The 17,916-nt window shown below is 38.8% G+C and overlaps 1 protein-coding gene across 1 annotated transcript in view; it reads right to left on the reverse strand.

Moving 5' to 3' along the window:
* Positions 1-16,453, reverse strand: part of CIMIP6 (ciliary microtubule inner protein 6) — a 49,707-nt gene extending 33,254 nt beyond the window's left edge. The window contains exons 1-2 of the mRNA XM_079110241.1: positions 16,326-16,453; positions 6,311-6,521 (exon numbers count right to left, since the gene is read on the reverse strand). Coding sequence (XP_078966367.1) covers positions 6,311-6,521; positions 16,326-16,351 — 237 coding nt within the window. The 5' untranslated portion in view covers positions 16,352-16,453. The remainder of the gene's footprint in view (positions 1-6,310; positions 6,522-16,325) is intronic.
* Between the last annotated feature and the right edge of the window lie 1,463 nt (positions 16,454-17,916).

Below are 17,916 nucleotides of genomic sequence, written 5' to 3' on the forward strand. Positions count from 1 at the left end.
GCTCAGTGGTGGAGCACTTGCCTGGCATGTGTGAGGCACTGGGTTTGATCCTCAGCACCACGTATAAATAAATGAACAAAATAAATGTCCATCAACAACTAAAAAAAAATTTTTTAAATGTGATGGAGTCGACCTGTTAGAAGACTTGAACAGCTTATAAATAGAAGAAATTCATGAAATACGCTAAAGGCACCAAAAATAAGGTTTGTTTTAAAAAAAAAAATGTTTAGAGCAAGAAATTAAGGAAAGACTAATGATTTGGGAAGGAGTAGACTATTTAAAGCTGAAAAGTCAGAACTACTCAACTTGAGTTCCTTTGTTAAAGAAAATATTACCTTCAGACTGAAAAAGATGGAATGAACACATAATGAAGGGGGAAGTTAGAACTAAATAGTTGTTACTTTAATTTAGTGCCAGTTTTTAGGCCAATGACAAATTGTAACTAGGAGTAATGGACTAATGGGTAATTGTAAATAGGTGATTTCTGCAGAGATCACAGAAATTTAGGAACTAGGGTATTTTGGAGAACAGGAGAGATTGGTTATGCCTCATGTATTTTCAGAATGGGCTAAAAGGTGGATTTTTAAAATTAAGACAAATTGATATGGATCCTCAGAAAATTCTAGAGCAGATTACTAAGCAGATGGTGTCTTCTCACTATCTGGCTAAAAATAGTCACATCTTACTGTTGTCAGAGTGCCTGCTTCTCACAGCTCTCTCTCCTCCACAGCAATTCATAATTATGACAGTGCTTATTATGCTCCAAGGTATAAGATTTACAGGCCTTATCTTACCACAATTCTACAAGGTAGGTACATCCACTTTACGATGAGAAAACTGCCGGATTGAGTAACTTTACCAAGGCACATCACTAGCAGGCAGTAGGACTGCCGCAACTCAATCCCCCACCTATCTAGACACAACCCTAATCTCTGTGCTCCATTGCTATATCAAATCTCCCATAAAATACTAAACCAAAAAAGCACGAGCTTAATTATATTATTTCAAAACTGGCTTTAAGTAAGTGTCTTAGTCTGTTTTGTGCAGCTATAATGAATATAATTTTACTGGCTCACAGTTCTGGAAGCCCAGGAGCCTGATATCAAGGAGCCATGGTGTGGGCAGGTATTTTTTTTTTTTTTTTTTTCGATGCTGGGGATCAACCCCAGGGCCTTGTGCTTGCAAGGCGAGCACTCTACCGATTGAGCTATCTCCCCAGCCCTAGGTTTGACAATTCTAATTTCAGGTTGGCCTCTAGAATGCTCATGTAGTGGGGAAGTGTAAGGGTAAAAGGAAGGCACAAGGGAGTTGACCTTGCCCTTTTATAACAGAATTAATTCCAGTCATGAAGGTGAATGGTCTAATCACCTCTTGACTTCTCACCTCTTAATACTGTTACAATGGCAATTACATTTCTACATGAGTTTTGTAGGGCACAAACTTCCAAACCATAGCAGTTAGTATCCTAAGAAAGTCCTATGAAGGGGTTATAAAGCATACACTTTATAGTATAGCACGTCTATTTTTATTGATCAGAAACTTGTTTTGTTAATATCCAAGTTATTGGAAAAGGGATATTGGGTGAGCAAACTACTAGCGGATGCCTGGTGGACTCCAATTCTTTTTTCAAACAAGTGCAATGCAAAAACTATTCTTAAAGCAGAGATACCAGTTCATCTTTCAAGCAAAATTCTTTATATTGAGAATATTATCACAATGATCTCTCATAGATAAAAAGGAAATAATGAATGATTTTTTCCTAAAATTTGATTGATGACTTTAAGACCCTATAGTTGGTGAAAGAGTTCTGATGAATGTTAAAATTAGATGCACCTTACTTCAGCTAAATGAAATCCTACAGTCCAAAGAATATTATCTTTCCTATTTCTGGACAGTCTTCCTATGTCTGGAAAGTATAGTTTGTCCCTGAGGAGTGAGAGCGTGACTGCCATGCCTAGTCACGCAACTTTTTGGTCCAAGCATTTATGCATAAGAGTTTATGAGATCAGAGAAATGGATGGAGCTTGCTTTTGCCTTCACCTCACACTGAAGAGAGAGACTAATAAAATATTTACTGTTCTGTGGCTCATCACTAACATTGGATTTGTGAGGGGTTGACATGGAAATATTTAAGACAAAATAAGCCAAACTGGGAAGTCACCTAAGTGTGATGGCTAGGCCTTGGGGGACAGATTACATTTGCAGATTGTAAGAGGGGGTTTTGCCTAAAGAGATGGTGTTTGCAAATCAAAACTTTGGACCCAGAGAGAAAAAGAGGCCTCCACTCTGGTCTCTACTCTCCCCAATCCCCACACACACTTTAAGCCTTATCTCCTTTCTAACTCAGGACTGATAGTTACTAGGGTTCCCTGGTTAGAAAATTCCTGGAGATTCCTGGGTAGGGCTCCTTCTAACCCCTCAATCCTGAAAAGTCTAATGGCCACTGCACTGTGGGCCCATCAATTAAATTTAGAAGCCAGTGTGAGGGAGTCTATAATACTAATACTTCTAAGTTATCAGAAATGTTTTAGTAAACATTATTTTTCATTCTTTGGAAAATTGTGGGAGAATCCTCAGGAGAGATGTGGTAAAAACATGAGGAATATCCTGGAGAAACCAGTTAAGAAAAAGCAAGAGGGAGTAAGTTGGGCAGCCAGAAGCAGCTTGGCCAAGACGGCTGTGGTGACAGCAGTCATCTGTGATACATTTTATAAAATCCTCCTTTGGGGATTCCTAAATATAGAAAAACTAAAGTTGTTTTGCTATAGATACCAGGAATACTAAAAATGTCTCTTTTAAAGAGACATTTAATGTCTCCCATACGGTTACTCACCTGTGTACTGTGGAACACTAGATCCCTGGCATATTAGTAGATGTTATGCAAAAGAGCTTCCCATAGTTAAATAAATTTGGGAACTAGTCAGATAAACAAAGTTAAAAAGTTTATCACAGGATTTCTCATACCTTTATAAACCAATGTAAACTTAAGCTCTAAGAATGGTATATAAAAGTACATGTTTTACAACACATGTTTAATTTTGGAAATTTATTTTTTCAAGCCTGCAGGTAAGGGCTAGTGCTTTGAAAAAATGCACTTTGGAAAATATCGACTCACTCACTACAATTTCTTTTACATAATATCAATATTTAGAAAACCAAGATAACTTGTTTTCATTAGAAGTGACTAAGCTAAAATACTGTTTTACTTTTTCCAGTACCACTAATTTTATGTCCTTAGTTAGAAATGTATAAAGGACGATTTCATTTTAAAATCCCGTAAACAAATAAAACCAACCAATCTGGTGTTGAGTTCTGAAGATATTATCTTAGCAAAATGCATAAAACAGATGTCAGTAAATATATTTAGTCAACTTCATTTTATTTCTTCAAGACAGCTTTACTATAATTTTTTTAACCAAGCTAATTCTTAAAAAGAAGCCTGTCATCTTAAATAAAAGAACAAAGTTCACCTACATGCAAACCAGCATTCTTTATTGCTTCTTGGCTACTTGGAAATGAGTGCTTTAAAAAGTTCATTTTAATTTTGTTTTTGAAACACAAATGTTCCCCTTGATACTCACCCAAATCACATGACTTTAAGTCTGTGATGCACCTTGTTTTTCTCTGTAACCCTTTCTTCATATCCCCTATCAGCTTCTCTTACCTGTGCTCTTACTTCATTTCAAACTTCCTTTCACCATTTCTTAAGGTCTAACACATTTCTATTCTTGAACCAGCTTTTCTACAGTGTCCGCAATGTAGGGATGGGTGGAGTTGACAGTTTCCCTTAGATTCAGCCCTGAACTAGAGCTCAAGAAAGTTACTCATTAGCTTATGTAAGAAATATGAGAACTACACTCACCTGGATTTCTGTACCAGATTTATTTCCCTAGTGTATGTCTGGTCTAACAATATAATAATGGATTTCTTTTAAATCCCAAATAAAGGGTACAAGAACAAGTTTATAAAATGAAGTGCCTCAAACAATCCTTGCAATGGTTGCAACATGATATTAAAGCATATTTGACCATGAGAATTCTTTCCCTGAGATTTCATATTTGCATACAGTACCAATGCGTGCAGTTTTGTGACAAGAACAGGTGATGTCATAGATGTGGAGAGTTCACAAAAGGGATCTCCATTTAAATGTCAAGTAAAATCCCAACTCCACCTAATGCGCACTGACAGAGATGAGGCCAGTGGAACACAGCAAGACGGTCTGAAACCATTTGGATGGTACACATTCTCTTCTTCAAATGCTGGAAAACACCTATGAAAATCATGATTACCTCTCCGGTGGCATATTTTGCATACCATCTGTTGATCACTTCCTGAGCCCAGCATTGTATTAGGTCGTGTATCGTAGAATCCTGCTCTCCATGGGAAATGGTGGGCTTCTCAGTTCCCACAACTGTGTGAAGAGCAGTAGATTAGGATTCTACTGCTACCAAGAGCTAATGTTTATTGAGTGTTTCCTTGGTGCACCATGAATTCTCTTCTGCCAGGTTCCTATGTGGTCAAGCACCCAGACTCCTTCAGGTCTTCACTCAAATATCACCTTTTTGGTGACGCTTTCTCAGACTACCGATTTAAACTTGCGGTTCTCCTTCTTACCTCCTTTTCCAAGGTAACCCTTATTACCATCTAACATCCTAACACAGTATATTATGCTTATTTTCCTACTCGAATGTAAGCATTTATTTTATCCATTTATTTTTATCCATTTATTTTACTACTATACTTCAAGTACCTAAAATAGGACCTGACAAAAATCTCTCTTAATCCTCACAAAAACTCTGTAAGATGCCTACGAACTCTATTTTATAGAGAAGAAAATTGAAGTTTTGAAAGCATAAATTACTTGCCCAAAGTCACATGACAAGTGTGCAGTAGCAACAAAAAGGAATGAACAAATGGTATATGCAACAATCTAGAGAATTCTCAAAAGCAAGAAAAGGATTTCAAAAGCTCCACATTGTCTAATTCCATTGGTATGGACTTTCTAGAAAAAGTAAAACCTCAGAAAACAAATCAGTGGCTCCATGGGCTGAAGTAGGGGAAGATGATAACTACAAAAGAGCAAGGGAGAACTTCTGGGAATGACAGAACTGTTCCATAGCTTGACTGTGGTTGGGTAACATGACTCACCTTTACCAAAACTCACAGACTTGTACATGTTAAAAAAAGGTGAATCTACTGTGTAAATGTGATGGGCAGAAAAATGCTCCCCCATCTCCAAAGATATTCATGTCTTACTCTCCGAACCTGGAAATATGTTACTTTAGATAGCAACGGGACTTTGTAGATGTGATTCAGGATCCTGAGATGGAGAGATTAGCTTGGGTCTTTTGGGCATATATGTGATTACTATGAGCGCAGTGTAATCACAAGGGTTCCACAAGGAGGAGGCAGGAGAGTCAGGGCAAGATTGGAAATGCTGTGGTGCCAGCTTTGAAAAGGAAGGTGCCAAGAGCCCAGGAATGAGGACAGCCTCTGGAGGCTGGGAAAGGCAAAGAAACAGATTCTCTCTGAGGGTCTCCAGAAGGAACCTGCCCTGCCAATAGCCAGTGAGACTGATTTTGGACTTCTGAACTTCAGAACTAGAATAGATTTGTGTTGCTTTCAGCCAGTGTATAAGTTTTCAGTAATTTTTAACATCCACAATAAGGAAGCAAATACAATAAATCATACCTCAACAAATCTGACTTTAAAAAAAAGAAATGGAATATATTTAGTATAGTACAGCAAATAAGAGGGGTTTGGCTAAGGCAACAGTCCTGGGTCAGAACCATGACTGATTACTTGCTTGCTCTGTAACTGACATGTTAATTAACCTCACTGGAGTATGTATTATCATCTGTAAAATATTTCCAATAATATGTCCTAGAAATTAAATTCAGGGACTAAAAGATATAATTAATACAAAAACTTAGCTAATTCCTAGCATTTTATATGCTTTCAATAAGTGGTAGCTATTATTTTAGCTGATTGCCATGGGATATTTTCATATTAGTATATCAAAAATATAATATTATAGCAGAAATAAGCCTCCAACTATTACATACTGGCTATAATCTAGAAAAATCAGATTTGATTTAGAAAAATAATGATTTGGATTCCCTCCCTATAGACATATTGCTTGTATGCCAAATTTCTCTACTAAAACAGGTCCAAGTTATTTAACTATTGGATTATAAACAGTAGTACTGAGATGTGTCACATCTTTTTAAATAAGTCTGTGACCAAGCTGTCCTGCAAAACAGTTTCCAAAACTAAATCTATATTCGTATATAGCAAACATCTGTCCAACCTGTTCTTCTGTCCCTTTTTTGGGATCTATGTAGGGAACTGGTTCATAGTATGTTCTTGCATTTGTGTTAATAAATTTAGCATAAATTACACGTCCTCTCCTGACACACGGTTTTGAATGTTGTATGCTTTTCTCAGGTTTTTTCCCTTGGGTGATTTCTTCTTTTTTTGTAGTTATACATACTATGCCATCATCTTCTATTTTATGCTGTCTGAAAAACATAATTAAATAGTAAATAATTTTTCCAATAATCATACAGTCATAATTAAATAAGATTCAAATATATTTCAGGTATTAGTCAAGACAAGTTAAGTTTTATTAATAGTTTTTGATAGCTTGTGCTATTAAAACTTAGGGAGGCATTTTCTCATTCTAAATATATGAGATAAAGGAATTTGTATCAATAATGATTATTTTGACCATTGTAGAGTATAGACTCTCATTGGTCTGGAGTAAAGAGTAGTAATTTGTGCTTACAAATCATGTTTGCAGTATTTATACATGTGGCTAAGTTATATGCTAATCTGAAGACTTTTTCTTTCAAAATTTTATTACCAAGAGATACCTCCCTACTTTATATCATAAATTCAGCCATCCGAACAAAGATTACTACTTAATTTTAAAAGTTTATCCAGAAAACTTATAAAAGCTACCAAATGACCAGCAATATTTATCTTTTTAGGCAAAACTACTTTGTAGGCAAAATAATTAAGTCTCATCACTTTATACTTCTAATAATTATACTGCTATAAAAAGTAAAATTATTGAAATGAGAAACATTAAAGAGATGTTTAAAGTCTCTGGAATGTTTTCCATTTAAGTAAGGAAAAACATATTATAAAAGTCTTAAAATTTCACATATTTGAAAAATAAAGAATATATTAATTTGAATAATTTTTACGTAGAGGTTTTTAAAATCAAAGCTCTGACCCCACAAAAGGTGAATTAGGAAGATATCAAATTGATAGCCTTATGCTCAGTCCATAAACTATAATCCCTACCTTATTTCAAACCAGAGGTGGGCCCATCTCTTTTATCATGTCATTTTTCAATTAAAATCCGCAAGTAAAATAAAATACTGCTTTTTTTAAAATTTATTTTTATTGTAAAGAAATGGGATACATGTTTTTCTGTTTGTACATGGAGTAACAGCATACCATTTGAATAATCATACATTTACATAGGGTAATGGTGTTTGATTCATTCTGTTAATTTATCTCCCCCCCACTCCTCCCACCTCTCTTTTCCCTCTACACAGTCCCTCCTTCCTCCATTCTTGACCCCCTCCCACCCTCTGTTATGGGTCATCATCCGCTTATCAGTGAGATCATTCGTCTTTTGGATTTTTGAGATTGGCTTATCTCACTAAACATGATATTCTCCAATTTCATCCATTTGCCTGCAAATGCCATAATTTTATTATTCTTTATGGCTAAGTAATATTCCATTCTGTGTGTGTGTGTGCGTGTGTGTGTGTGTGTATATATATATATATATATATATATATATATATATATCACAGTTTCTTTATCCATTCACCAATTGAAGGGCATGTAGGTTCATTCCACAGTCTGGCTATTGTGAATTGAGCAGCTATGAACATTGATGTGGTTGTATCTCTATAGTAGGCTGATTTTAAGTCCTTTGGGTATAGGCCAAGGAGTGGGATAGCTGGGTCAAATGGTAGGTCCATTCCAAGTTTTCTAAGGAATCTCCACACTGCTTTCCAGAGTGGCTGCACTAATTTGCAGCCCCACCAGCAATGTATGAGTGTACCTTTTTCCCCACATCCTCTCCAACACCTATTGTTGCTTGTATTCTTGATAATCGCCATTCTAATTGGGGTGAGATGAAATCTTAGGGTAGTTTTGATTTGCATTTCTCTTATTACTAAAGATGGTGAACATTTTTTCATATGTTTGTTCATTACTTGTAGATGTTCTTCTGTGAAGTGTCTGTTCATATCCTTAGACCATTTGTTGATTGGGTTATTTATATTCTTCGTGTAGAGTTTTTTGAGTTCTTTATAGATTCTGGAAATTAGTGCTCTATCTGAAGTATGAGTGGCAAAGATTTTCTTCCTCTCTGTAGGCTCTCTCTTCACATTGCTGATAGTTTCCTTTGCTGAGAGAAAGCTATTTAGTTTGAATCTATCCCAGTTATTGATTCTTGCTTTTATTTCTTGTGCTATGGGAGTCCTGTTAAGGAAGTCTGATCCTAAGCCAATAAGGTGAAGATTTGGACCTACTTTTTCTTCATTAAGATGCAGGGTCTCTGGTCTAATTTCAAGGTCCTTGATCCACTGTGAGTTGATTTTTGTGCAGGGTGAGAGATAGGGGTTTAATTTCATTCTGTTGCATATGGATTTCCAGTTTTCCCAGCACCATTTGTTAAAGAGGCTATCTTTTCTCCATTGCATATTTTTGGCCCCTTTGTCTAGTATGAGAAAATTGTATTTATTTGAGTATGTGTCCGTGTTCTCTATTCTACCATTGATCTACCTGACTATTTTGGTGCTAATACCATGCTGTTTTTGTTACTATTGCTTTGTAGTATAGTTGAAGTTCTAGTATTGCGATATCCCCTGCTTCATTCTTCCTGCTAAGGAATGCTTTAGTTATTCTGGGTTTCTTATTCTTCCAGATGAATTTCATGATTGCTTGCTCTATTTCTGTAAGGTATGTCATTGGGATTTTAATTGGAATTGCATTAAATCTGTATAGCACTTTTGGTAGTATGGCCATTTTGACAATATTAATTCTGCCTATCCAAGAACATGGGAGATCTTTCCATCTTCTAAGGTCTTCCTCAATTACTTTCTTCAATGTTATGTAGTTTTCATTGTAGAGATCTTGTACCTCTTTGGTTAGATTGATTCCCAAGTATTTTATTTATTTTTTTTTTTTGAGGCTATTGCAAATGGGATTGTTTTCCTCATTTCCCTTTCAGCTGTTTTGTCACTTGCATATAAAAATGCTTTAGATTTATGCGTGCTGATTTTATAGCCTGCTATTTTGCTGAATTCATTGATGAGGTCTAGAAGTTTTCTGGAGGAGGTTTTTGGATCCTCTAAATATAGAATCATGTCATCAGCAAATAGTGACAGCTTAAGTTCCTCTTTTCCAATTCGTATCCCTTTAATTTCTTTGGTCTGCCTAACTGCTCTGTCTAGAGGACAATGTTGAATAGAAGTGGTGAAAGAGGACATCCCTGTCTTGTTCCCGTTTTTAAAGGGAATGGTTTCAGTTTTTCTCCATTAAGAATGATGTTGGCCATTGGCTTAGCATAAATTGCCTTTACAATGTTCAGGTATGTTCCTACTATCCCTAATTTTTCTAGTGTTTTGAGCATGAAGGGGTGTTGTATTTTGTCGAACGCTTTTCTGCATCAATTGAAATAACCATATGATTCTTATCCTTAAGTCTATTAACATGATGGATTACGTTTATTGATTTACGAATGTTGACCCATCCTTGCATTCCAGGGATGAACCCCACTTGATCGTGGTGCACAATTTTCTTAATATGTTTTTGGATACAGTTTGCCAATATTTTGTTAAGGATCTTTGCATCTATATTCATCAAAAATATTGGTCTAAAATTTTCTTTCCTTGATGTGTCTTTGCCTGGTTTGGGTATGAAGGTGATATTAGCTTCATAGAATGAGTTTGGGAGGGTCTCCTCCTTTTCTATTTCCTGGAATACTTTGAGAAGTATTGGAATGAGGTTTTCTTTGAAGGTCTTGTAGAACTCGGCTGAGAATCCGTCTGGTCCTGGACCTTTCTTGGATGGTAGGTTTTTAATGGCTTCTTCTATTTCATTGCTTGATATTGATCTGTTTAAATTGTGTATGTCCTCCTGGTTCAGTTTGGGAGGAGCATATGTCTCTAGAAATTTGTCAATGTCTTTGGTGGTTTCTATTTTGTTGGAATACAGATTTTCGAAGTAGCTTCTCATGTTCTGTATCTCAGTGGTGTCTGTCGTGATGTTTCCTTTTGCATCATGTATTTTAGTAATTTGAATTTTCTCTCTCCTTCTCTTTGTTAGTGTGGCTAAGGGTTTGTCTATTTTGTTTACTTTCTCAAAGAACCAACTTTTTGTTTTGTCAATTTTTTGAATTGTTTCTTTTGTTTCAATTTCACTGATTTTCAGCTCTGAGTTTAATTATTTCCTGTTTTGTACTACTTCTCTGTTATTCTGTTCTTCTTTTTCTAGGGCTTTGAGCTGTAATGTTAGGTCATTTAGTTGACTTTTCATTCTTTTCTGGAATGCACTCCATGCAATGAATTTTCCTCTTAGTACTACTTTCATAGTGTCCCAGAGATTTTGATATATTGTATCGTCGTTCTCATTGAGCTCTAAGAATTTTTTTAACTCCTCCCTTATGTTTTTTGTTATCCATGTTTCATTCAATAGCATATTATTTAGGCTCCAGGTGTTGGAGTAATTTCTGTTTTTTATTTTGTCATTGATTTCTACTCTCATTCCATTATGATGTGATAGAACAAGGCAGTATCTCTATTTTTTTGCATTTCCTAAGGGCTGCTTTGTGGCATAATATATGGTCTATTTTCGAGAAGTTTCCATGTGCTGCTGAGAAGAAAGTGAATCCATTTGTTGATGGATGGAATATTCTATATATGTCTATTAAGCCTAGGTTATTGATTGTGTTATTGAGTTCTATGGTTTCTTTGTTTGGTTTTTGTTTGGAAGATCTATCCAGTGGTGAGAGTCGTGTGTTAAAGTCACCCAGAATTAGTGTTGTGGTCTATGTGATTCCTGAAATTGAGAAGAATTTGTTTGATATACAGGGATGTTCCATTGTTTGGGGCATAAATATTTACTATCGTTATGTCTTTCTGATTTAGTTCCCTTAAGCAGTATGAAATGTCCTTCTTTATCCCTTCTGACTAACTTTGACTTGAAGTCTACTTTATCTGATATAAGGATGGAAACCCCCGCTTTTTTACTGAGTCCATGTGTGTGGTAGGTTTTTTCCCATCCTTTCACCTTTAGTCTATGGATGTCTTTTTCTATGAGATAAGTCTCTTGCAGGAAGCATATTGTTGGGTCTTTCTTTTTAATCCATTCTGCCAGACTATGTCTTTTGATTGATGAGTTTAGGCCATTAACATTCAGGGTTATTATTGAGATATGATTTGTATTCCCAGTCATTTGGGCTTATTTTTGGTTTTTAAGTTGGCTTGGTTTCTCCTTTGAGTGGCTTTTCTCTAATGTAGTTCCTCCCTTTGCTGACCTCCATTGCTGTTTTTCTTTTTCTCCTCATGGAATATTTTGTTGAGAACATTCTGTAGGGCAGGCTTTCTATTTGTAAATTATTTTAACTTTTGTTTATCATGGAAGGATTTTATTTCATCTTCAAATCTGAAGGTTAGTTTTGCTGGGTATAGGATTCTTGTTGGCCACCATGTTCTTTCAGAGCGTGAAATTTGTTGTTCCAGGCCCTTCTAGATTTTAGAGTCTGGGTTGAGAAGTCAGCTGCTATCCGTATTGGTCTCCCCCTATATGTAATCTGATGCTTTTCTCTTGCGGCCTTCAAAATCCTATCTTTATTTTGAATGTTAGGCATTTTCATTATAATGTGCCTCGGTGTGGATCTGTTGTGATTTTGTGCATTTGGTGTTCTGTTAGCCTCTTGTATTTGATTTTCCATTTCATTCTTCAGGCTTGGGAAATTTTCTGATATTATTTCATTGAATAGGTTGTTCATTCCTTTGGTTTGTATCTCTGTGCCTTCCTCAATCCCAATAATTCTTAAATTTGGTCTTTTCATGATGTCCCATAGTTCTTGGAGAGTCTGTTCCTGATTTCTTACCATCTTCTCTGTTTGGGCAACTTTATTTTCAAGATTAAACATTTTGTCTTCATTGTCTGAGATTCTGTCTTCTAAGTGGTCTAGTCTTTTGGTGATGCTTTCAATTCTTTTTATTTGGCTTATTGTTTCCTTCATTTCAAGGATTTCTGGTTTTTTTTGTTTTTTGTTTTTGTTTTTTGATAATCTCTATCTCTTGTTTAAATGATCTTTTGCTTCCTGCAGGTATTCTCTCAGCTTATTCGTATTCTCATTCATTGCCTGCATTTGTTCTCTAATCTCATCCTTTGTTTTGCTAATCATCTTAATCATGTATAATCTGAAGTCTTTTTCTGACATTTCTTCTAACATACTGTCATTGGATTCTATTAATATAGAATCTAGATTTGTTTGGATCATTTTCTTCCCTTGTTTTTTCATGTTGTTCATGTATCTTCCCCTCTAGCAGTGTAGATCTGGGGTATTGCACTTTCCCCCCTATAGGCTTATAGTGGCCCTATAGGTTTCCAAAACCCTTTCTTTAACGGGAGATCAATATTAGCAGTGCCCAAATCAGACACTATGCAATCTTAGACCAAATAGCCCCTATGGGGACAATAACAAAATTGTCATAGTAAACAGAATGAGTTTTTCAATATTATCTTCAGTAAAACAAACAGGTTTGCAATGAGGTCTGCAGTTTCTAATGGAGGACAAAGAGGATGCAGAGAGATATAGAATGTGGCTGTTAATGGGATAAGAAAAGACTATACAGAAGTTCTAGAAAATAGAAAGTGTGAGAGTGTAATCAAAAGAAATTGGTTATTAGCATGCAAAAAAGGGAGAAAGAGACTCTGAGGGAACAGGTAAACAAAAGGAAAAGAGAGCAAGAAAAGTAAAGAAATAAAAACTTAATTTTTTTTTAAAAAGGAGAAAAAAGAAAATCTGCAGTATAACAGTCATATACTAATGAAACCTCCCAGTGTTCAGTAGCCTGATGCATGAGAGGTACCTGACAGTGAGCTTCAAGCCTCTAGCAGGCGTCTCAGGATGGGATTTGCCCCACCAAAAGATCGGAGCCACGGCTTCCAGGATTATCCAAGATGGCCACTCTGGCTTCAAAATGTGTTGGTGAATAGGGAGCTGCAGCTCAGGGGTGGACGTGGTCGGCTGGAGGTCCTGGAGGTGGGGTGCGGTTGGTCCGGCAGGGGTCCTGGAGGTCCGATGTGTTTGGTGTGGTTGTGGGATCCTGGATGTTGGGTGCAATCAGTCGGTCTGGGGTCCTGGTGATAGGGCACAGTCAGTTGGTCTGGGGGTCCTGGTGGCAGGGAGCAGTCAGTTGATGTGAGGGCCCCAGAGGCAGGGAGTGATCGGTTGGGCTGCGTTATCCTGGAGACGGGGCTCAGTCAGTCTGGCCAGGGGTCCTATGGGGCCTAGCTGTTGTCTCAAAATGGCAGCAGCCACGTGTAATCAAACCTGCAGGTACTGTAACAGTGAACTTCCAGGCAACAGCAGGCAGCTGGTGCTCCAATGGCGGTCAGCGATCAGTTTGCTGACTGTTGTTGGACCATCTGGAGGTGAACCTTGTGCGCTGGGTGATGGATAGGTGTAAGGCAGGTGATGGACAGGCGAGAAGCAGGCAAATGGCAGATGATAGGCGCCTGACAGTGAGCAATCTGCACTCAAAAAAGACCAAAATACTGCTTCTTGATTGGAGCTCATGTGTGACCTGCTCATCTCTTCACCCTCATTGAAGCCTCTTTGCTTCACTCCTACAGCTTTTCATTTTCTTTCCTCCTCAGGGCCTTTGACATGTTGTGCCCCTGGCTAGTACTTCTCATCTCCAGCTCCCTGCACAGCTTGCTGGTTATCTTTTAGCTCTCAGTCTGCAAGTCATCCCCTCAGAAGCTTTTAATTTATTTCCTTCTCCTGCCTCTCTATATTCACTATTTTAATGCTTTGTCCATTTACTTTATGACCCTGACCACAATTTATAATGCATGTACCCAGTTTTTTATTTACTCATTTTTAGTAAACATGAGAAATACCCTAGTAGTCATAGTCAATAAGTTCCTGAGGTGGAGATTGTTTGACTTATTATTTACCCAATTTCTGGGCAAGGGGTTCTGTTCCCTGAAGGTAAACACGGTGCCATTACAATATTTACATCTTTCTGGTGAGTCTGCTGGAATTTTTCTTCACCCTGGGTTTGTTTTACCTGTGTATCCTCTACACTCCCTCCACTACATAAACAATACTGGATCCTTGTGATTGTAGTTCCCACTTCCCAACAAAAATTGCCTTCTGCAAAGGAGTTGAAAAAACTGATTACTGGTAAAATGTAAATAACTTCTAAGCCTTTAGTACTATCTTTCCAGGAACATAAGTATTTATTTCAAGATTGTGACTTTGGGGTTAATTAATTTATCATTGTAGAATTGTGGCATCAGTCTTTTCCCATCTGCTTCTCATGGTTGTAACCCAGCAATACATTTGTGCTAGAACCAGGTCTTTGAAGGACAACAGCTTTTTGTTTACACATTTATTCAAACCTTCAATTAAGCACTTGTGTGAATGGTTGTAGATAAAGAAATGTGAAATATATGACTCTTCAGTAATTTCTTATAGAAGGAAAATACAGATAAAAACCCTAATAGGCTCTGTAGCTAGTCAGATCTAGATTAGAATCACAACTCTGCCATTTAAAATCTGAACTGCAGTTTCCTTATTGACATGATAAGAACAATAGTATCTATTATGACAGATGTGAGAATAACACTGAATAATTCCTTCTTACAATAAATAGTTACTATGTGCCAAGTGCTGTTTGAAGCATGGAGGATACAACATTGCTGCCCTCATAGAGCTTACATTCTAATGGGGGAAGGCAGATGAGATATAACATAACCATACAATGCACAGTTCAGTAAGTGCTGAGGACCCATGTTAAGTGGTGAGAACAACAATAAAGCAGGGAAAAGGAGTGCATGCATGTGGGAGGTAGGCTGCATTTTTAGGTAGGGTGGAGGCTGCTTGTGAAGGTGGCAATTGAAAAAAGAAACAGGGGAGGGAAGAGATCTAAGTGGATATCTGAGGGAAGAGCGCTCCAAAACAGTGAACTGTAACTGCAAAGCTTTGCAGCAGGAATATCCCCACCCTTAGAACAGTACTACCTAAAGTGTGATTGCTGGAGTAGCCACATTGGCACCAATGTGATCTCCTTAGAAATACAACTTTAAAGGCACGTTTCAGTCTACTAAATCATTATCTCTGGGGCTCATTCCCAGGAACCTGTTTTAACCAGCTGTCTAGCTGACTCAGGCACGTTAAGGTTTGAGAACTACTCTTCTACCCACTAAAATGCTGGCACTGGTTCTGCTGGTTCCACATCACTCTTAACTAGCCATACTACCTTGATTCAGTGGATCACACAACATTCCGCATGTGGGAGGGTTTGTTAAAGCCCAGATTATTGCACCCCACAGGGATCCCCTAAGAATCTGCATTTCTACAAGTTCCCAGGTCATGCTAAACTGGTCTGGGAATCACTCTGAGAATCTCTGCAGAAAACAGCAAGGAGGCCTGTATACTGGAGCAGGGTCTTGCCAGAGGGAGGTAAGCAGCAGACAAGGCCAAATAAGGGAAAAGGGGCAAGTTGTGTAGGCCTCATGTAGAAGCCTTGGCTTTTGCTGTGCTATGCTCAATGGAGGACAGTGATCTAACTTACCTTGTAAAAAGACCATTCTGTCTGCTATGTTGAGTTGCTGCAGAGGGGCAAGGGAGCCAAGGCTGTAGCAGTATCCAGGAGTGGGAAGCTGGGACTTGGGACAGGGTGGGGATGATAGTGGAAATGATTAACAGGGATAAAGTCTGGATGATTTTAACAGTAAAGCCTACAGAATTTGCTAATAAGTTAAATGTGGGAAGTGAAAAGGAGTGATTTCAAGATGACTTCAAGAGTTTTAGGCAAGGCAATGCATGTGAAGTTGCTGACAAACAGTATGGTGAGCAGTAAACAGTGCATTTTAAAAAACTGTTACGTTAAGCATTCAGCCCCTAGAAATCACAATTAGGAAGGGGACTGGATGAGGTTTGGCCTGGATAGGACTGGGGACTACCCTTCGGGTTTCATCTAACCCTCCCTCTTAGGGAGGAAAATAATTTTCTTGAAAGGAGAAATAAAAATCCAAACCCCTGCACTTACTGCTGCTTTTCCTCCTTTCCCTCCATGGGCGCCTACGGCCTGGCACGTGGCAGCGAAGAGCCTCTACCAGAAGAACAGGGACATAGCCCTGCTAGGAAAGGAGCGCGAGAAAGCGCGAACTGTGACTCTTGCGTTGCGTTGCTAAGCGACAGCGGCCTCCTGGCAACAGCGCCGCGGAATGGGGCGGGAGGACGGGAGGGCGGGACCCGGATGCGCATGCGCAATGATCCCGGTCGGCTCCGCGGTGGCGGATGCGGCTGCCCGGCGGAGCGGGCGGGGCGGCTGGCCGGTTGTCTCGGCGTTTCCCCCGCCCATCCGCTGCAGGGTGGATACCCTGCGTTTGAACTTGCCCTTCCCCTGGTAGGGCCGGGACTGGTGTTTATCACCGCAACTGGGTCCTGGGTGGGAGGGATAGGCTAGGCGCCGTTTCCGGAGCCTCCCCCGCAGTTCAGGGTTCAGATGCCGGGGCGGTGCTGCTAAGGGTCTCCGCAGCGTCCAGATCCTGGTAGGACGTTGCACCGGTGCCCGCAGCTGCCCAAGCTGGCTTCAAAAGTGCGGACAGGCAGGAAGGAAACTTGGTTTTCTCGTGAACCATTAAATGCTGTGCAAGTCGTGATTCGCTTACCTGTAGCGTTTGCAGGAGAAAGCTTGGCTATCACTGTTTACCACGATTTCTAGCAAAATCTTCCCCGGCCCTGTGGCAATGGTTAAAATAGAGCAAGGGAATACTCATCTCCTGCAAATGAGGCTCCCTGTGGTGTGTGCATCTGCCCAAGGCTGAGCGGCCCTCAGAATCAAGCGGAGGGGATTGTAGACTAGGCAGCCAGCTGGTTGGGTCTTGTTCGTGTAAGCACTTACCCAAAAAGAGCAAGCTCCTGGGAAAAGCCGTCAATTACTTGACTCCACGTCTGACCCTGGAATTTCTTACCTCATTTTACCAGTGCCTTCCACTTTCCACTAACCAGAGCCAAACGTCTTTGGCATCTATCATGATAACTTAAGCATTTTCCTGCATGAGGAAGGAAATGGAAAGGAAAAGTCCTCGCTGAGTCGAATTCTTCTGCATATCCGGCATTATTTTGTAGCCCAGAGTCAATTTGTATGTTTGCGTTTATCTTGGAGAGGTGTGGGAAAGTGGAGGTTGGTCCTAGGATCTATACATGTGAGCTACAGTCCTATCAGGATGAATGTATGAATAGATTAGACCTAGATACTTCACTGTGGACTTTGTTACAGTTAAAAAGACCCAAGAGTGCGTAAATGGTGTGTGTGTGTTTGGGGAGGAAGAAGTGGGTGGGTAAATAAATATGGGAAAGTGGGTTGAAAACCAGAAAGCAGGGGAACTAATGTTTATTGAGCCCATTTGAGAGCCAGGCATTTCTTGGACCTCGTATTAAATAACATCTACTTATCTAGTTTTATCATAGTCACTGGGAATCTGGAAGTAATGGGGCTTTGAATAGTGGCTCCACCACTTAAACCAGTTAGTTCAGGAGGGAAGTGGCCTAACCTCCCAGAACCTCAAGGTCTTCATCCACAAAGTGTGAAAACACCTAGGATTGTTGTGAAGTATAATTTAATACAGGCAGAG

Source organism: Sciurus vulgaris (assembly GCF_902686455.1).
Source record: "Sciurus vulgaris genome assembly, chromosome: 14".
NCBI classification, from domain to species: Eukaryota; Metazoa; Chordata; class Mammalia; order Rodentia; family Sciuridae; genus Sciurus; species Sciurus vulgaris.